Raw genomic sequence first — 18,459 nt, 5'->3', positions numbered from 1 at the left:
TATTGCCTGTTCAGGGACATGCAGAACTCAAGATGAGTTAGAAAAGAAAACCAACAATCTCGTACAAAAACATCGGAATTTGAATTCTGATTTTAAAAGAAATTTAAGTCAGACAGGTATGTTATACATTTAGTTATGACCAAGGGTAGACAAATAATTCCATGAATAAGTCATGCTCATGATAAACAAAAACATGTTGATGATAGAGATTTATTTAATTGAAACTTAAAGTTAGGTTTAAGCTCAGGACTTTTAAAACTTAGTAATTTGACAATTCCTAATTTATAAATTCCATTTAAATTGATGTCTTATTAAACTTGTCATACCATTTCAATAAATGGACCTTTTACCATTGAATAGTTCAAGAAATTGATGTACAAAAAGAATACTGAAAAAATTTACATATTAGTCAGATTTTTATAAGCTTTAAATGTCAGCAAGACCTTTGAATATATATTATAAATGAATGTAAGAATATATTAAAGATATATTTAATTTCCAAAAGGAGGCGGAACCAAGAACACCTGTCCTTCCCTTTCTAACAGAGGCTGTTGTAGGGAAGGAAAGTGTCAGTGTGGCTGGGGTATGTTTGGCAGAGCATACAGATTCAACCATGATGGCCATAGTTGAAAACAGGTATTTTTTTATATATATTATATATACAAATGAGTATGAATAAGAAAAATTTCAATATTCAAATCATATATGAAGAATTTGTTAGCTCATGGAAGCAATGACTACATGCTCATAAAATTTAATAGGATTGTCACATGTGTACCTTGTTTGACTCGAATTAATTTTACTAAGTAAGAATTTCATGAGACACAGAGATCCGTTCTAGTAAAAACCATGAGAGCTAAATACAAGTTAAAGATCAAGATACACTCTTTATTACTTAAGTTCTATACTTTGACCAATTTTATTCAACTATATCATAATTGTTACAATGCTAAAAAACTAAATGCCATAGGGAAACATGTCGAGTATTATGTCACATCTGACCTTGAGGTATGACCTTTAGCTTTGACAAAGTCAAACGGTTGTTGCGCGCAACTTGCTTTCTCATGATGTTGAACATTTGTACCAGATTATTTGAAAATCCACCAGCTAGTTATAGAGTTATGGAGCAGACAAGCTGTTTGAGGCATTTGACCTTAAAGTGTGACCTTTGACCTAGCCACACGGTTCTTGCGCACGACACGCTGTCTCAGTATTGTGAACATTTGTGCTAAGTTATTTGAAATTATGCATACTTATGACATAATTAAACCTACACAAGCATAAATTAATCCGAACATACGGACGGGCGTACGCACATACACCGAACCGCCATTTTGTCAAGCTCTCCGCAAGTGAGCTAAACAAAAAACATTCACACACCCACTTCAGTATGATTCAAGATTTTTTCCATATGGTAGTATCTATACAAAGATATGAACAGGTGTATGATAATAATATTTAATTTCGATTTCAGCCTGGAATTTATATGATGTAAAAGTACTTCATCATATTTACACTGCCTAATATCTATATATCTGACTTTGAATTACCATGTATATTTTAACAGCTCTGAAACTACAGATGCCAGAGCAAGAGGTGCATGTCCAAGTTTTTTCAAGTAGTATTATTCTTTATACTTTAGGGAGATAATAAAAAAAATAAGTCATGCAGAATTAAGTTTCAATTATGCTGTAACTCATCTTATTGGTCTTTAAGCTGTTATTGTGTGAAGTTTCATTGAAAATTTATTGATTGCTTAAGATTATACTGTGGACAGTCATTGTTTAGTATGATAGATAGAGTTTAATTAAAATGTTAGATAAGGTGGAAGTATGGTTCTTTGACAAGTCACTTCTTCTAACTTGTCTCCATCAATGTGTGAAGTTCAAACAGGAATGTGCAGGACAGACGTAAGGGCTGAAAATGTGACGACTATAGGCTCTTTCCCTTTCGGGAAGCACTAAAATAGTTTCAGTAAAGTATGTATAGATTAACAAGCAAACTGAATTATATTATTTGCAGGTCTCCATTGCCAGTGGGTGCAAAAAGCAAGGATTTCACAACAAAATCTTCAAATCACTGGGAAATGTTGTAAATCGAATCAAGAACTGCACGAGCTGAAAAAGGGAAATTTTTATAGTTTTATCCTATTTTAAAAAGAGCAAATAGTGATCACATGTGTCGCCTTATGATAGCAAATTGCATGTTGCAGCTACTGTGTAGTAGCAGACACAAACATCATGAACAAAGCGCTTTATATTCAAGGGCCTTGGCTCAGCCGAAAATTTATTCAACCAGAAAGCTTGTGTAATATGCACAATAACTTGAGTAATCAATCCTGAAATTGCATAAGTGGTATCAGGAATTGTTCAAACAAATATTTCAAATAAAAACCAGTAAAGGGCCATAACTCTGATAAAAATCAATTAACCAAAAATGCTTATGATATGCATTACTAAACTTGGTTTTGGTGATCACTGTAAAGTTTTGATGAAATTGCACCAGTAGTTCCTGAGGAGTAGTGCAGACAAGTTTTGTAACAGTCAGACAGGCGACAGAAGTGGTTCCTTTAAATTAAATCTCAACCAAATGGACTTATGGACAGGAATAAACTGCCATATTTAATATTTGCTTCTATTTAAGAAATTATAAAGTAATGATCGTAAGATCACTTAATAAAACATGAAATAAATATGAAGTTTGTTTTTGGTAAGACTGAAATATATTTCACTTGTAAACTGGAAAAAAGTCAGTGTAAAGTATTGTCAGTGTATCAAAAGCGAGCTTACCTTTCAAAAATAAGTCTCTGCAATAAATTCTCTGTACGTCAAACAATCCTAAGGACCACTTTGCACTACAGTTTGAGGTTGATTGTTGTGACGATCATGCAAAATATCTAATGGCTTTGGAATATTTCTTAATTTGCATATGTTGTGCAACACTCCACAACATATAATCAGCCTGTTAGAATCCATTAAGATATATATATATACACAAGATTACTTTATGAATATGTTGTTTCTTGTGAATGAGTGAATGTTAAAATGAAACTTTTTTTACCTAAGTATTATCACAGGAACTTGAAATTCTATCAAATAACCAATATTACTTATAATTTCCAAATATACCCCCTATATACTATGTGTTTTTTTATAGTATATAGGGGGTATATTTCGCATATTATCGTTAATAGTGATAGAATTTCAAGTTCCTGTGGTATTATTAAAACTACTTTGGTCGCGTTGGAACTATGTCTCAGAAACAAGTATGAATTATTGATGCATTGAATTTTTTAAAAGATTGAGTTTACATAATAAACATGTGTATTAACATGTAGTACGAACAGATATAAAAGAAGTAGTACTTACTTGCATACTTTCTCTGAACTCATTTTTATTTCTGAATGCAGGATACCCCAGCGTCTTTTCAGTTGGTCAATGCCCCTCTCAACGTTTGTTGCCCTGAAACAACTTGATAAGAGTAAAATTCATATCAAAATACTAATTTTGTTGAATGTTTTACTTACAGTTTAACAATTTTACCTGAGACTTAGATCTATATATTTATGAATTAAGGTATTTTACATGCTTTAATAAATGAAAAATTCCACATGCTTATTATTTTGTTCAAGAATAATATTGTTTTAGAAGTAAAATGTGATACAAATAAGTGGTTCTCTGTTTTACAGCATTATGTAACTGACTCATTACAAATAAATTTACAATCAGTATACCAACTAGCTTACGGAACGTCGGTGGTTCTACTCAGGTGCCCGTTCGTGCCTGAAATTATGCACGGAAGAGCACCTGAGGTCTTCCTCCACCAGTAAAACTGGAAAGTCGCCATATGACCTATACTGTGTCGGTGTGACAAAAAAAACAACAGATACTCCTATATATGCTATATTTAGTCATTACCTGTTGTATTGAGTTTGAGATCCTGGCTTGGGCTTCAGGTAAGGAGTCAAGCGCCATTTTTGATAGGGACATCCAGGTGGTAAACAATCACCATCTTTTAGGAATGCCAACAGACCACTTTTCCTTAAAATACTGCGATCATGCACACATTCCGGCCATCTTGCTACAATATCTATTACTGTCTCATATGAATCAAAAACAACCTGAAAATGAGCATTTAAGTGTTTTGTTTGTAAACAGCAATGAAGCTTAATATCATGACTGCTTAGAAAGATAGAAACATTGTTAAATAAATATTGATTTTTAGGTTGTTTGGTTCATTTGAAAATATATTATAATATGTAAAAGATGAGCAAATTAATTGTTTATTCAATCATTATCGCATTAAAATGCTCACATGAATTATCAAGATTCTAGTCCCTGCATATATATCTGATAAACGTGATGACCACAGAAGGCATGATTTAAACAATCTTGGTTGAACTAAATAATAGTACCTGAATAGTCATGCTATGGTACTTCATTCTGTTTGCATAAACCTCCGCATCCTGTGTTTGTGCTTGTAGCTGCACATGAATGCCACCTATTACACCAAGAACATCGGGAACACTGGCCGTGTCATAAAATTCCCTTTCTAATTCTTGTAAGCCCCTTTGTGTTTTCGGAAATGATATAAATTCCTGAACAATATGAGGTTTAGTCAATGCTTCTATAACTTGAGATATATATATTGGCGCTGGTTGTGGCATGTCATGCATATCAGCATCATGTAACTGAATTTTTCCGGATGCAAAGTATCTTAATGCAATTTTTACTTTTTGTAAAGGTGTAATGGCCTTTTCCTTTTGAGTTTTTGGCAGTAGATCTTCTATTAGCTCTTCTGTTAAAAACAAAATGCTATCCATGTCTAAGCCGTATCTGTTGATGTCTTTCTGATCTGTTAAGTCTCCAAATTCAGCCACTGTTCTACAGTTATCATTAAGAAAATAAAAATTATGCAAATTCAAATGCGTTTTTTCTCCCCAAGCATGTAGTTACCAGGCTTAAACATTATTCAATTATTATTTTTTAAGCAATAAGGGCTATATTTCAGTTGATATCTATGACAGTGTCATGATTTATAAATATTTTTAGATACTATTTTCAAGTTATGACCTTAAAGATATTTTTAGTGATCACTTTCAGTAGTTTTAATAGCAAAACATTAGCTACTTTATCTTCAAACAAGTAAATAATTCAGTCTAAAACCATGCCAAAGGTATGGGCATTAGATAGTGACCTTTGATGGTATGTATTTCGAAAGTGCAAACTTATTACACATGTATTACATTCCTTAAATTTCTTTATGAAAGATCCACTTTTCAGAAATACATATTAAATTAAAGCTATTCTCCTCAAACTTTATGCTCATTTACAGTTAAAATGATATTTTAAAGAAAGTAAATCATTAAATTTTTTCAGAAAAATTTATGACCATCATTTCCGTTGAAGTTAATTTCTGAAAAAAACTTAGAGATATTCACTATAAACTTCATGTAATTTATTAACATAACAAGAGCCACATCTAAGTTGGGTAAACACTTGTTTATTTAAACAAAAAATAAACAATAAAAAGTATGAAGATAATACACAAAAATACACAAAAAAGAAAAAAAAGTTATGATCAAGGACAGCAACAGGAACAACAATACGTCTGCGCTAAAAATGAATATTACGTGGGCATATAATCTTGGAATTAATTCATTTGTTCAGTTATGCAAATTTTTGATATTGATTTTTTCTCAAAGTTTTCAGTAAAGTATATTCAACAAAATAATCCTAGATCTATTTGAAGCCCATTATTTAAATAATGTTACTTTAACTCTAAGGCCATGGTATGGCACATCTTATTTCTAGATTTAAATTTCATCATTTTTGGTATAAGTTTACATAAGTTTTTTTTATATAACACATGAATCAAATACTGTTCACAGCATCAGAGTATGTGAAGGCTTATACTTGAATTGCTATCATAGCATGTTATTTAGAGGTATCAGGCATGCTACATTAATACATTAATTTCTGTAGTTTTTGCTTTACACAGATAATTCCATTCAAATATTAATGAAATCTGAATACAGTGAATTAATATCTACACTTTTAAGTTCAAAATGGGAGCTAATTCTTGAAATATTGGTGTCAAAGTTATTTATCTTGTCATTATTTATGTCTGTAATAACGATTGACAAATGTCTAAAGTCTGAAGTAAATCCCCTAAGAAATAAAGAAGTTACTGTAAAAACTAAAAACAAATTAAGCAAACTTCTAACATCAAAAGGGATGTAATTCATGAATTATGGAAGCTAGATTTTTCAAGCGTTACACATTCACGGTGCATTTCCATATCGGTACCCTCTTTGCAGAATCTGCTCAAACGATACCCTCTTTGCACATGCACAGGTCATTCTCTGCTAAAAACAAACCAGCGATGGTTAACAATCCAGTAAAATTTCATTGTAATAAGGAAAGGAGGTATGACACGTAGAAAAGATGTATACCACGGAACACTAGAATGTTTTATATATGTGCTGATTCGTCATGTGCCCGTTTTTCATGTACTGCAACTTCAGAATAAGCTACAAAAAATCGACATGTCTTGCCTCGCCCATCACCTCGACATACTTTTCGGGGTGCAATAAACCTGTGGCTTGATTATATATGCATCGTACATATTTAATATGTTCATTTACATATCATCTTCGGACAAATGGCAGTGTATTGTCACAAATAAATGTAAAATTTATAAAAACACCCTACTTTCGGTTTTGCAGCGGCACAGGCTACCTCTCTTTATTTGAATTTTTATATCACAGGTACCCGCTCATTTTTTAACACATAGGTACCCTCAAGGCACGACATATGCTTTTATTTGCGTTAGTCGTTAAGTATGTAGTATTTCTTACCTTTATGTTATATTACATACTTATTTACTGTTGAAAGGTAAGATATCTCTGTAAACATGGGATCTAGAGTTATGTTACTTATTACATATGTTTTGGGTAATGATGGGTAGGACTATTTGAATTACACCTCTCATGAAATAAAAAAAGTTACATTAAAAAATATCAATTTTCAATGAAAATTTTAAGTAAAATGGGGAAATAATGCTGTAAATATAAATGCTACAGATATGACCATTTCCATTTTTGATATGATATATGGTGCGGAACATGTATTTCAAGTACATCCCTCAAGTTATTAAATGTTAAAATACAAAAGTAATAATTTTAAGCAAAAATTTAAGTTCAATGGGAGATAATTCTGAAATTATTGGTGCCGGAATTTTAATCATTATCTCATATGGTTCAGTACATGATAAGAAACATATATTTGGAGTTTGGACTATATCCTAAAAGAAAAAAAAGTTACAACAAAAATATTGTTTTATAAAGTACTGGGACTCCAACATCTAACATAACTTCCCTATTAGGTGAGTAGAGCAGTACAATGTAAAATCAAGCTTATGTAAAAATGCACAGTAGGAATGAATTGAGAAAAGAAAATCATTCTAAGTATCATTTTAATTTCTTTTTCCACAATTGAAATTAAAGAAAGAAACACTATACATATAGATAGGATGTAGAAACAAAGCATGTTCGTCAGTTTTAGTTATATTTTCAAAACAATCATGACTCAAAAAGATTGCATCAAGTTTATATAATTGAACAGTGCACATGATATATTCATGTTTATCAGACAGGATTTTCTTATGTCTACACTGTTTATTGAAATTTCATCTTTCACATCCTGTGTAAGACAAGTCCAGTATTTTTAGATACAAAGTTTCGATGAAAGAACAGAGTGATCTACTATATGAAAAACTCTATGTAAGTCTAAACCTGTAACATAACTTTTATCATTTTCGTTTCTAAAATATATATGTAGAGAAACGACTACTGCACCCAGACTGATATTTATGCAATAAATCTTTATCTTTTCAATATGTTTCAACATTGTCTAAGAAAATTTAAAATAGAGACAGGTCTAATAATTCCGATACAAAGCTACTTATAAAGGCGGGTTTACTCTTTTATACTGAAAATCATCAAGAAGAACTCTTTGAATAAGTGACAAAAATAGTGTTAGAGTTAGGACGCCAATAGTGAAGATCCATCTTTACAAACCTTTACAATACTTAGTTAACTCTAGACAATGAAAATAATGTACTTCTTCGCAGTAAGTTACCATAATAATTCCAAACTTTTTTCTTTCTTCTTTTATTACATTTTGAGTTTATATACATGTATTTAGTTCTATCAAACAAATCGTAATTTGAAAGTTGAACTGTAGAATTAATGTGAATAAATAAACACACTATCAAACTTTCAATTTTGTTTAAGAGGGGATATAATAAAATGACACAAGACTGCCGTGACCAAAAGAAACTTAAATTTGATGTAAAATACTTACATGCGTCTAGGATAGTTGTGAACTGCGCGGTATATTACCAATATAAGAGCGGTCATAATAGTGCCTACTCCTAGTATTACAACAATTACAATATATATATCTCCATTTGAGTTGTCTTTACCTGTGAAAGAGAAGGTAAAATAAGATCGTCATGTGCGACCTTTTAAGACATATGCTTGTTTCTTCTTTCTTTTATACAACCTGTGTGCTGGTTATATCCTCTTTTTATATACGGAAAACATTTGCTTTATTTTTCATGACATCTTTCGCTTGTGTGGCTAAGCAATGATAAAATGGTTAAATAAAATGAAAAAAAGGCATTTTCCATAGCTATGTTGTTTAGGTTATGACAGACTTTTGTTAATACAACTACATGTATTCGCTCTAAACTCAATGTGGTAGACTTTTATTTTCTATCTGCATTGTTTTTAATAAAAACAATTTTATAAAATCGATTAGTTGGTTCCGGATTGTCTGAATATATAACGGTCCAAATCTGACATCTTATCTACTGCAAATGGAATGTGTGCTCTCTTGGTTGATAATGACTAACCAAATAAAACCTGAACTAAATATCAATTTATAATTTTAACTTTTTCTAAGCTAATTCAAGTACAGAAAATGGATACCGTTAAGGACGCCACAAACAACAAATAAAATTTACAAAATTGCAAACTCGGTTTGTACGTGGGCGGTAATGGTCAATGCAAGGCACTGTCCGCGCCCCTTCTTCCAGCACATCAGCTCATCAGCTTAAGCAAAATTCATATTTTATAACAAAGTGTTTAAAACATATGTGAGAATATTTATGACTTCAAACCTAAGAAATATAATTTTATTGATAACCTGTTTCCGCTTCGTCCGTGCAATTTTTCCCGGAATAATTAGAAGAACATTGACATTGGTAAGAGGTCCCAACCACTGAGCAATTTCCCGAATTCTCGCAAGGATTTGGTAAACATGGATCATCTGCAACATTTTATACATGATTGTTAATACACTTCGACAAATTGCTAAAGGACCTCTTACATTTGATCACATCCCATAAATAGTTGTATGAGAAAAATATAAATAATCAAATACAAGTGTTTGCTAATTTATTGCTCATATGTAAATCAAAACTTCGTTGCAATGTATAAACGGGAACAAGCTATCAGAACGTGTGAACATGGTCACCCTTCAAACAAAAACTGCAAAATGAAATACAATGTCATATTTGAGTTTGTTTAAATACTATGTATTTGAACTCGATGCGGCAATTACAGCAAGGCATATTGTCAATACAGGTACACGTATTATGTATATGAACTTATTTTTGAAGATACTTTGTGAAATGGGCGAGCACTGACGAACACGCATCAGGTCCCTAGAACATGTAGAAGATGTCCAATTTTTCAAAGTGATATGTGGGTCACCACTCGCATAATTATTTACAAGCTTTTTGTCGCATAAATTACTGGCGCTATCAGGACCCTGAACAAACTATTACTTGCTTATAAAGGAATGAAAATGGACAATTTAAGTTTGATACTGACATAGACCAAATTTTAAATGAACTATAAAATCAGAAGGATACTTTTAAACAAATTTTGAAAATATATATATTTGCTGACCTTTTAACTTCTTTGGCAATAGATGTTTTTAGCAATTTCAGTGAGATATAATTACTGTTATTTATTGCCCCTGGTGAAAGTGAAACGGTTAATATATTTAGAGCAAATGTTATGCCTTGCGTTAGAATTACCCATATTGCTTTACTTTTCATGGACTTTGTTTAGAACGTATTCGATATCAAATTTAAAACGATGATTAATAAGCCTACGTCGAAAGTAAGATATGTTTCGAGTGAATGCTTAATGCGTGATCACTCATAATTAAGATACTACTACCTATCCCAATGTTTGATATATTACCACTTAAGGTTGTGCCAAATATTGACATGATGTATGAAGTTTGGTTCGTACCTGGCAAATGTCCGTTGACATCTTGTATATTTATTGTCAAAACTGGGCTTATTACAGTAGAATTCCCATCTGTTACGCTAAAACAATAAAAAAAGCTGTAGAGTAAGGGTGTTGCATAGTATACAATGTATAATCATCGGTTCAATGCGTAAACTTAACATACAGAAGGAAATCTATAATAATTCGTTAATAATTTCATTACTCTGATTAAACTTTAATACTGTAAATTGCTTATCAAAATGTTGGCTAGATTAATCAAGGAAGAAAAAACTTTGTAAAGATTAGAAACTATCTTAAGCCATGACTTAATTCGTTCCCATTTGTTCTATTTATAAAAATGATACCTGAATTCTATTGCGAAGGACGTTGTCGTTTGAGCATCGAGTCCTGCTGGAGGGTAAAGTTTTCGTGATACAGGGTCAAAGGTGAAACTAGGGCGTTTAGGTGTTTGACTATGCTGGAATGTATTCATTTGCGATGTGTGAAATCAACGACGTACACAATAAGATTTGAAAATGCAGAAAACACTTTTTGGTTTGCTTATTAGTAAAAACCTGTTTACCAAAATGAGCTTGTCATTATAAAAATATAGCAATTATTACAATATATCTATATCGTCAGTATTTTAGATATTGAAACTACAAATGATAAAAAATCACTAGTATGTTTTATAAAATAGAAATTATCAAATCACCATGTGTCTACCCTTAACTCGCGTAGTGAGGGGTATTTCTATGTACACAAGATTTTCGGCACTCAATGTTAGAACTATAAATAGTAATTGCATTAGGTCACGATTAAAATGTTTTGAAAAAAAGAAAATCTGGAGGCGTGTACACATGTAACATAAACTTTAAAGTACCACTTACTTTTGAATAAGTGAGAACATCCCCATCGTTATCAATCGCTTCCACAATGTAGATACATGTGCTTGTATCAGCACCTTTGATCACAACTTTTGTTTCTGGACTTGAGGGGTTGATATACTGAGGGACTGTTGCCTGAACTTGAAGGAAAGTAAAACAAAAAGTGAATTATTTTCTTGTTTGAACGTATCAATTCTTAGCTTGATAATTTGCAATCAGTTTGGATCGGATACTTTGGATGTGAGAAGAAAGCCTCTAAAAAATTTGAACAGTTCCAAAAAGCGTTTTTTAAATAACATAATGACATAAAAAACAATCATATCATGTGGTTGGTCATTTACATACCTTTATTAAGTATATTCAGCAACGAAATGGAGATAACAAATACATTTGCTGAAAGGAAAATAAGTACATTATATATATTTTTTTGTAAAATGAAAAAAAAAAAACAACCTATATTTACAAAAACATTTTGTTTTGATTTTCCAGTATACACTTTCTGGTATGCTTTAAAGGGTTTTGTTACGTTAAATATAGTGTTTATGGTATGTACGTTACTGACACAGGATTTAAATAAGAATATATGTATTAGACATCGCATTGCTATGTGACATTCATTGAAAGTATGGCTACGTTATATTGACTAGCGATTTCGCTACATGGTATTTATACATGTACAAAAACTATATTTTAAATTCATGTAAGGTATTTCTATAAAGAAAATATTCATTCAGAGTGCAGCTTAGTGTTTTAACTAGTCGATTAACTAGACTGATTCACAGTTTGCCGATTTACCAAAGTAAATGTGTTACGATTCATTTGAAATACTGCAATCCTATTGAACAAAAAAATAATTTCAAACACTAATATGCCTTTTTCATCATTCGTGCCCTTTTTCATCTTCGTGACCCAAATAATGCTGGTATAATACTTTGCAAGGGCATACACCCTCCGAAAAACACACAAGTTTATAACACTCGATTTGACAGTTCTATCCCATCAAAGTGCGTAATTGAACAGGTGTAAATGAGCTTACCCTACAATCAGCTGATGACCTAATTACTTTAAAATATTCGATATTGATGTTTTAATTAATCAAACACACTTACTATTAAGCCAAAAAAATATTCATTATGCTGTAAGAATTAACTTAAGACTTTGAAACATAAATATTGATCAGATCAGACTGAAAATAACCATGCGAACATTTAGTGGTGTGAGCACCTATATTTTGATGACGTCACAGGGTGAATCGGATTTCACGAATCGATGGGTAAGCGTCCAGCTGAGCAAGACAGTCATGGTTGACATTGATCAGATGCTCTATGCTTTGAGGGGTTGTTTTTAAAAGTAATTTAAAGTTTTTGAACTTTAAGATAATGAATTTATTTAACAAATGCACTAATTGAACTGTATGTATGTCTGATATTTGTTGTGCAAGTGCAATTTTTCCAAATAAGAGTCACGAATCGACGAGAGAAAAGCATATAGTTATATTATATTAAAAAGAAAAGATTCATGTCACTTTTCAGTGAGCTACGTAGAAACAACAACAAAACAAATAAATGACAACGAATAATATGACATCAAGAAGAAGGTATGGAGAGATCACTTTGAAAATCTTTTAATAAATCTTTCATAATTAATATGTCGGTGTTGTCTAACGTGTTTGTTGAAAGTTTGTATAATCTTCAGAAAATAATGAAATTTAGAATAAAAACTGAAAAAAGATTTCTTTTAATCTTACCGTAAGTTAACATTTTAACCTTTGTTGATCAAATGTCTATGAACCATTCACACTTGATTTGGTTTTCCGCACGTCTTTTCAGTGAGCTACGTAGAAACAACAACAAAAAATTATCTTCTGTATTGTCTTTTTTTCGAAAAATAAACTCATTTAATTTTTGTCACGGTAATTTCTTTACATTTCAAAATATCGTCTGAATAATCACTTAAAAGGGACTCCACTGAGGTTTTTTAACATTATGGGACTGAAAATATTTTGTCCAGATAAATGTACCATTTGATGTAGGTTTAGAACACTAATCTTTGTGCAATATTTCAGATCATTCGCACACTTCGTTTTTTTTTCAGAATAATTATTCAAATTGTAAATAAATGACCCAAAATGAAAAGCGTTTGAACGCTTTTCACTCAAATTGGGCAAAGAAAACCTTAAAAATACTTTTTTCAATTTATTTCAAAGTATATTTCTTAACTATCTTTGCATTTATTTCTGTTTAAAGTGCCCCAGCTCATTTATGTAAGAAATTCAAATGTTATGTTTTAGCCTTTATAACCTCAGTGAGATAAACTTTAATTCATATCGCTTATCGTAAACCTTCAAATGCAAATAAAAAAAAACAAAGGAAAACCCAAAGCATTATTGCGTGAGAAATTGTAGATTGTAAATTTCAGATTATTTCTCTATAATTTTATAACAATCAATTTAAATTATTACTTAAGAAATGAAATGTACGTATGTCTGTAACTTGTATATTATGACTTTTTTATTTTAGTTTATATGCGTTTACCAAGGTTTTCATAAAGATAACATGAAAGAAAAATCATTATAAATTCCAATATACATGTATGTCAAAAGTAAAGTGTCAAGTAAATGTACTTTATTGATAAAGATTCGTGAAATTTGTAAATTCATTTAAATAAAATCTTAAACCCATAATCATTGAGCGAATAGTACACGCATTATCTTTTGATCTTCAATATCGCGAAGGACAGCTCAGTCTATGGTGCAACGGAATTGTAGCAATTTTAACAAATGGTTTAGTAACTAATTTGAAAGGGTCAAGCAAGAATGTGATGGCAAGCTTACATATCAAAATGAATAAGAAGATTTATACAGCTTTAAATTTTGTTACACTAAAGTATTAACTGTCCAGCAATGTCTTGTGCAAGATTTCTTTCAAAAATGTCAGTACATGTATTAACATCCATTTCTTTGTTAAGATTTATTTCAAATTTGCCATTATCGTGCTTGCATGTCTTCATATGTTTGATAAAGTTTATGCCTGGATTTTGCTGGAAACTATGTATAAATTATTTTTACAGCTTTTTGAATGTTATTTTTACTTCCTTATGCATAATATTGGACAGACAATTAGAATCATATAGATTAATTGCTTAAAGGCACATTATGTCTCAGAAATATACACTTATCAAATATTTTAGAAATGTCAAACATGTGTTAAATTATGTTTAATTGTTAATTTAGAGCATGTAAGATATTAATAACTGAAGAAAGTAGCGCTGAATGTGCAGTTATGTGTCGTTAAGGTAGCAAAATGTACAATGTACAAATGTACAAAACACTATTTTACTATAATTATCCCAATTGCCAACAGGTCTAAAGAAGCAAAGATAGTTCATCTATATGGCAAATGAGTATTATTTTTTGAAACTGTAACAAGATACCAAAAGTAGAACGTTTTTGAGAAATAAGAATGGTATCATTTCTGATCCTTAATGGGCCTTTAATCTTTCAACTGCTCTAAAGCTACTGTAGAATGTATTTATTTCATTTTATCACTTTTACGCTGTATACGCACTAGCATGCTTTTAAGCAGAATGAGTATTTAAAGAATACTATCTCAAGTAGATTGATAATGATTTACTGACACACACCATGACACCTCGTAGTCTGATTTAAGAATGAACTGTTTTAAAAATATCAATACAGTTTAATCTTTTTTTAAAGATAAATTACATTGAATTAGATCGATAGCAAGATATTGATATTAATACAAAAAAATCCAAACGAAGTCTCTTATATTATAATGACCGATCGGGAGGCCAACAAACATTTTTCCTGCAACTGCATTAGCAACTGCCCGAAAACACGTGTCTGTTAATTATTTTTGATGATTTTTGATGATATCAAGTTGCCCATTGCAACGGACTTTTTTTCAATAGCTTATATTTTCATTTTACCTACCAGCCTTTGAATTCTACAATTTCATCACATACCTTTGTAAGTCTGGAATAAAAATGCAATATCAATTATCATTATTTCGTTTTCAATGATAAACGAATAAGATAGCAAAAAGTTAAGTACTAAATTAATGAAGTGATGTCATAATTTATTTCGCAAATAACATCATCGATGTTCACGTCATATAATTTATAAACAGGCTAGACGATTTTCTTGGGGAACTTATGTGTTTACTTGTTTACACTAGATTATGTTTAAAAACTTAGCAAATCGTTTCATTTTGAAAATAAGACGCATGTTAAGGTGAAGCGTGTCATTAATTGCCGATTTGACAATTCTTTGACTGAAACTAAAATTATTGTGAACTTTTGAAGGGATGAAGTGCAGTAAAGTTTATGTGATTCATAGGGATATTTTTAGATCTATGTTTAAAAGTAAGAATCTTATTCTATTACATTCTATCATAAGAAATTATTTCGGGTCGAGAGAAAAAATGGCAAGTTCATTCTAAGTTTAAGTGTCGGAGGAAATATTTCGTTGAACAAAAATGCTCCTTGCTACAAAAATCGTCATTTAAAATGAGATTATTTTATAATTTTGACATTTTTTATGTGTAACACGATAAATAGAAAAGCATGCGTCTATCTTTTGATATCAAGTTTATCAGTTTAGGCAAATCAGCTCTAGATAACGCTATGCATTAGGATCTGACAACCACCAATAGGTTGTCACATTCTCGTGACTCTTCAAAAAGCCAATTATCATTTTGAAATCGATTCAGTTTCTAACTTATACTCAGTAAAGTGTTATTTTCACGATTTCGAGAACAAACATGGCGTTGTCCATATAGCCGGCAACTAAATTCGCAAAATAGTTTTGCCCATTAAAATTGAGTCAATTATTTCCGGTTTGTATGTTTCAGATTAATTCAAACATTACTTTTTTTCTTTAAAAAATCAAGAATTTCTTTTACTTCCGAGGACAACAATATTTTGATACTTCGTCTAATGCCTATCTGTAAGGGACTATTTGATTGCATGGCTGAAAGCTTTCTCGAGAAATCCGAATCACAATGAAGACGAAACAAATTGTGAATGACCGTAAACAGGATTTCATGATCAATCACAAAAAATGTGACCAGCACCTTCCGGGAATCGAACAGGGATCGCCCGATTCACAGTAGAACGCTAGCTAACCGGACGGTATTTGGTGTCAAATATTTAGAAGTCCGCATTTTAAATTGGCTCCATAACTTATTGACTAGTTAGAAGTTTCTAAAATAATTTAGCACGAATGATCATCATTATGACAGAACACAACAACAAGGTCGCTATATTCAAGGTCAATGTCACAACAACAAGGTCGCTATACTCAAGGTCAATGTCACAACAACAAGGTCGCTATACTCAAGGTCAATGTCACAACAACAAGGTCGCTATACTCAAGGTCAATGTCACAACAAGGTCGCTATACTCAAGGTCAATGTCACAACAACAAAGTCGCTATACTCAAGGTCAATGTCACAACAACAAGGTCGCTATACTCAAGGTCAATGTCACAACAACAAGGTCGCTATACTCAAGGTCAATGTCACAAGTAAAATTATTAATGTTAAAACGTCCATATTTTGTGTCCGCTTCATAACTGATTGACTATTGGGAAAGTTTTAAAATTGTTTGGCTCAAATGATCTTTATTATGTCACTTTCTATAGATCGCATTATCCAGGTCGCTCCCTCTAAGGCCAAGGTAAATGTACACGGTAAATATTTTAATACACAACTCTTCTCACTATCAGTCAGGTTGGATAGAATCATCATTACCTTGACATGTGATGCTTATGACATGCACATTATACAGGTTTAACCTCCTGGACAAGGTCGATTAAAGTTAAACAATCGGTATATACTTTTAGACTGACATGTTCATATTTTCTACTATATGGGTGAAATTTGATAGCAAATAATACATTGTTTCAGAAAAGGATGAAACTTTTATAAATAAACAAATAATTATTAACAAGCCCAGATCCACCCCTACACGCCCAACTAAATGAAAAAGTCATATTCTTAAACATCATTTTGTTTTGAAATGTACATTTATTACTTCACAAATGAATTCGCTGTGAATACATTCCAGATAAATAATCTAAGACAAAAAATTACATATTACTACAAATCAAACACGCATCCAACTGCTGCTAAACACATCCATCTCTCCTGATGATAAAACATTGTCACATTGTCTTAAGTGTCCAAATCGCTTCAATCTTTAAACACATGTTTTGTCTATCATGATCATGTTGTCGTGTTTTATGCATTTAGCCTTATTTATCTGTCATTAATAAATATCCTACTTTAGGAAAGAAAGAAGGAAAGAAAGAAAGAAATGCACATACCTTTATTTATCTACCTACTGATATCGTTAATAAAATACTGACAAATCAAAGGTTCTTCGTAAATGAGCGGCAGTCTGTCATAACGTTCATCTTATAATAAAACTTTTCGGAAAAACCCTCGATAAATTGTACAAAACGAAGTTATTCTTACGTAAGACGCTTTTTAGTCAGATTTTTGCATGGAAAATTTTTCATAAACTGGGAATACCGGTATTTAATGACAATCACACCTAATAGTCAATATTTTTGTATCGATCTCATTAAAGCTATTTGGTTTCCTTGAGCAAGAAACTTTACACTCCTCGCTTAGTTCCGGTTGGCCCCAGGGACAGATTCGAGAGTGCTTCAATAAGCTTAGATTCTAACACAGTAGAACTAAAACAAAATCGTTTAAACTAAATAGAATATTATGTTCGTGTAGATTAATACTCAACTTATCAACTTCGTTGTAAAAAACATATCGTGCTCTACAAAGGCTCGAATTGTATGATTTTATTCAACTGGTTCAACTGATTAAGTATTACATCTACAATCATTCAATATTCTCTATATATGAAATTATCTTTATACATAAATATATATATAAAGAAAAATGAAAAATTATTACATTACGTATTTACATATAAATAGGAGGGCATTGAATGATTGTAGGTTTAATGCTAAATTCATTGAACGAGTTGAATGAAATCATACTATATATACAAGCTTCCGGTGAGCATTCAACAAGTAAATACTTTAGTAATGAATCTACATGACTATACTGTATAGAGCATGGTGTAAGATGAAATTTTATTTCATCGGGTGAGCTTCAAACACAGTATAGTCACGAATGAAGCATATTATTTTTTTAAGTTCACGAGATGAAATAAAATAACATCTTACAACAAAAAAAAGAAAGAATTTTTTATGCTTAAATA

The 18,459-nt window shown here is 31.3% G+C and overlaps 2 protein-coding genes across 2 annotated transcripts; both read right to left on the bottom strand.

The window, feature by feature from the left end:
• Positions 1 to 2,101: 2,101 nt before the first annotated feature.
• On the bottom strand, positions 2,102 to 4,822 carry LOC132742872 (putative nuclease HARBI1). Its single transcript, XM_060731372.1, has 4 exons — positions 4,415 to 4,822; positions 3,918 to 4,120; positions 3,369 to 3,461; positions 2,102 to 2,117 (listed from the first exon to the last, which is right to left on the bottom strand). The coding sequence occupies exons 1-4, from the start codon at positions 4,820 to 4,822 to the stop codon at positions 2,102 to 2,104; spliced, it is 720 nt and encodes a 239-aa protein (XP_060587355.1).
• A 5,248-nt stretch (positions 4,823 to 10,070) lies between these two features.
• Positions 10,071 to 17,597, bottom strand: LOC132742869 (uncharacterized). Its single transcript, XM_060731368.1, has 6 exons — positions 17,543 to 17,597; positions 12,944 to 13,029; positions 11,542 to 11,589; positions 11,200 to 11,336; positions 10,675 to 10,787; positions 10,071 to 10,407 (listed from the first exon to the last, which is right to left on the bottom strand). Exons 2-6 carry the CDS (start codon positions 12,954 to 12,956, stop codon positions 10,185 to 10,187), a joined length of 534 nt encoding a protein of 177 aa, XP_060587351.1. The 5' UTR covers positions 12,957 to 13,029; positions 17,543 to 17,597; the 3' UTR covers positions 10,071 to 10,184.
• Positions 17,598 to 18,459: the final 862 nt, after the last annotated feature.

This window comes from Ruditapes philippinarum, unplaced genomic scaffold (genome assembly GCF_026571515.1).
Source record: "Ruditapes philippinarum isolate M1 unplaced genomic scaffold, ASM2657151v2 ctg563_1_1_1_1, whole genome shotgun sequence".
Taxonomy (NCBI): domain Eukaryota; kingdom Metazoa; phylum Mollusca; class Bivalvia; order Venerida; family Veneridae; genus Ruditapes; species Ruditapes philippinarum.
This window is presented reverse-complemented; position numbering and strand designations above follow the sequence as displayed.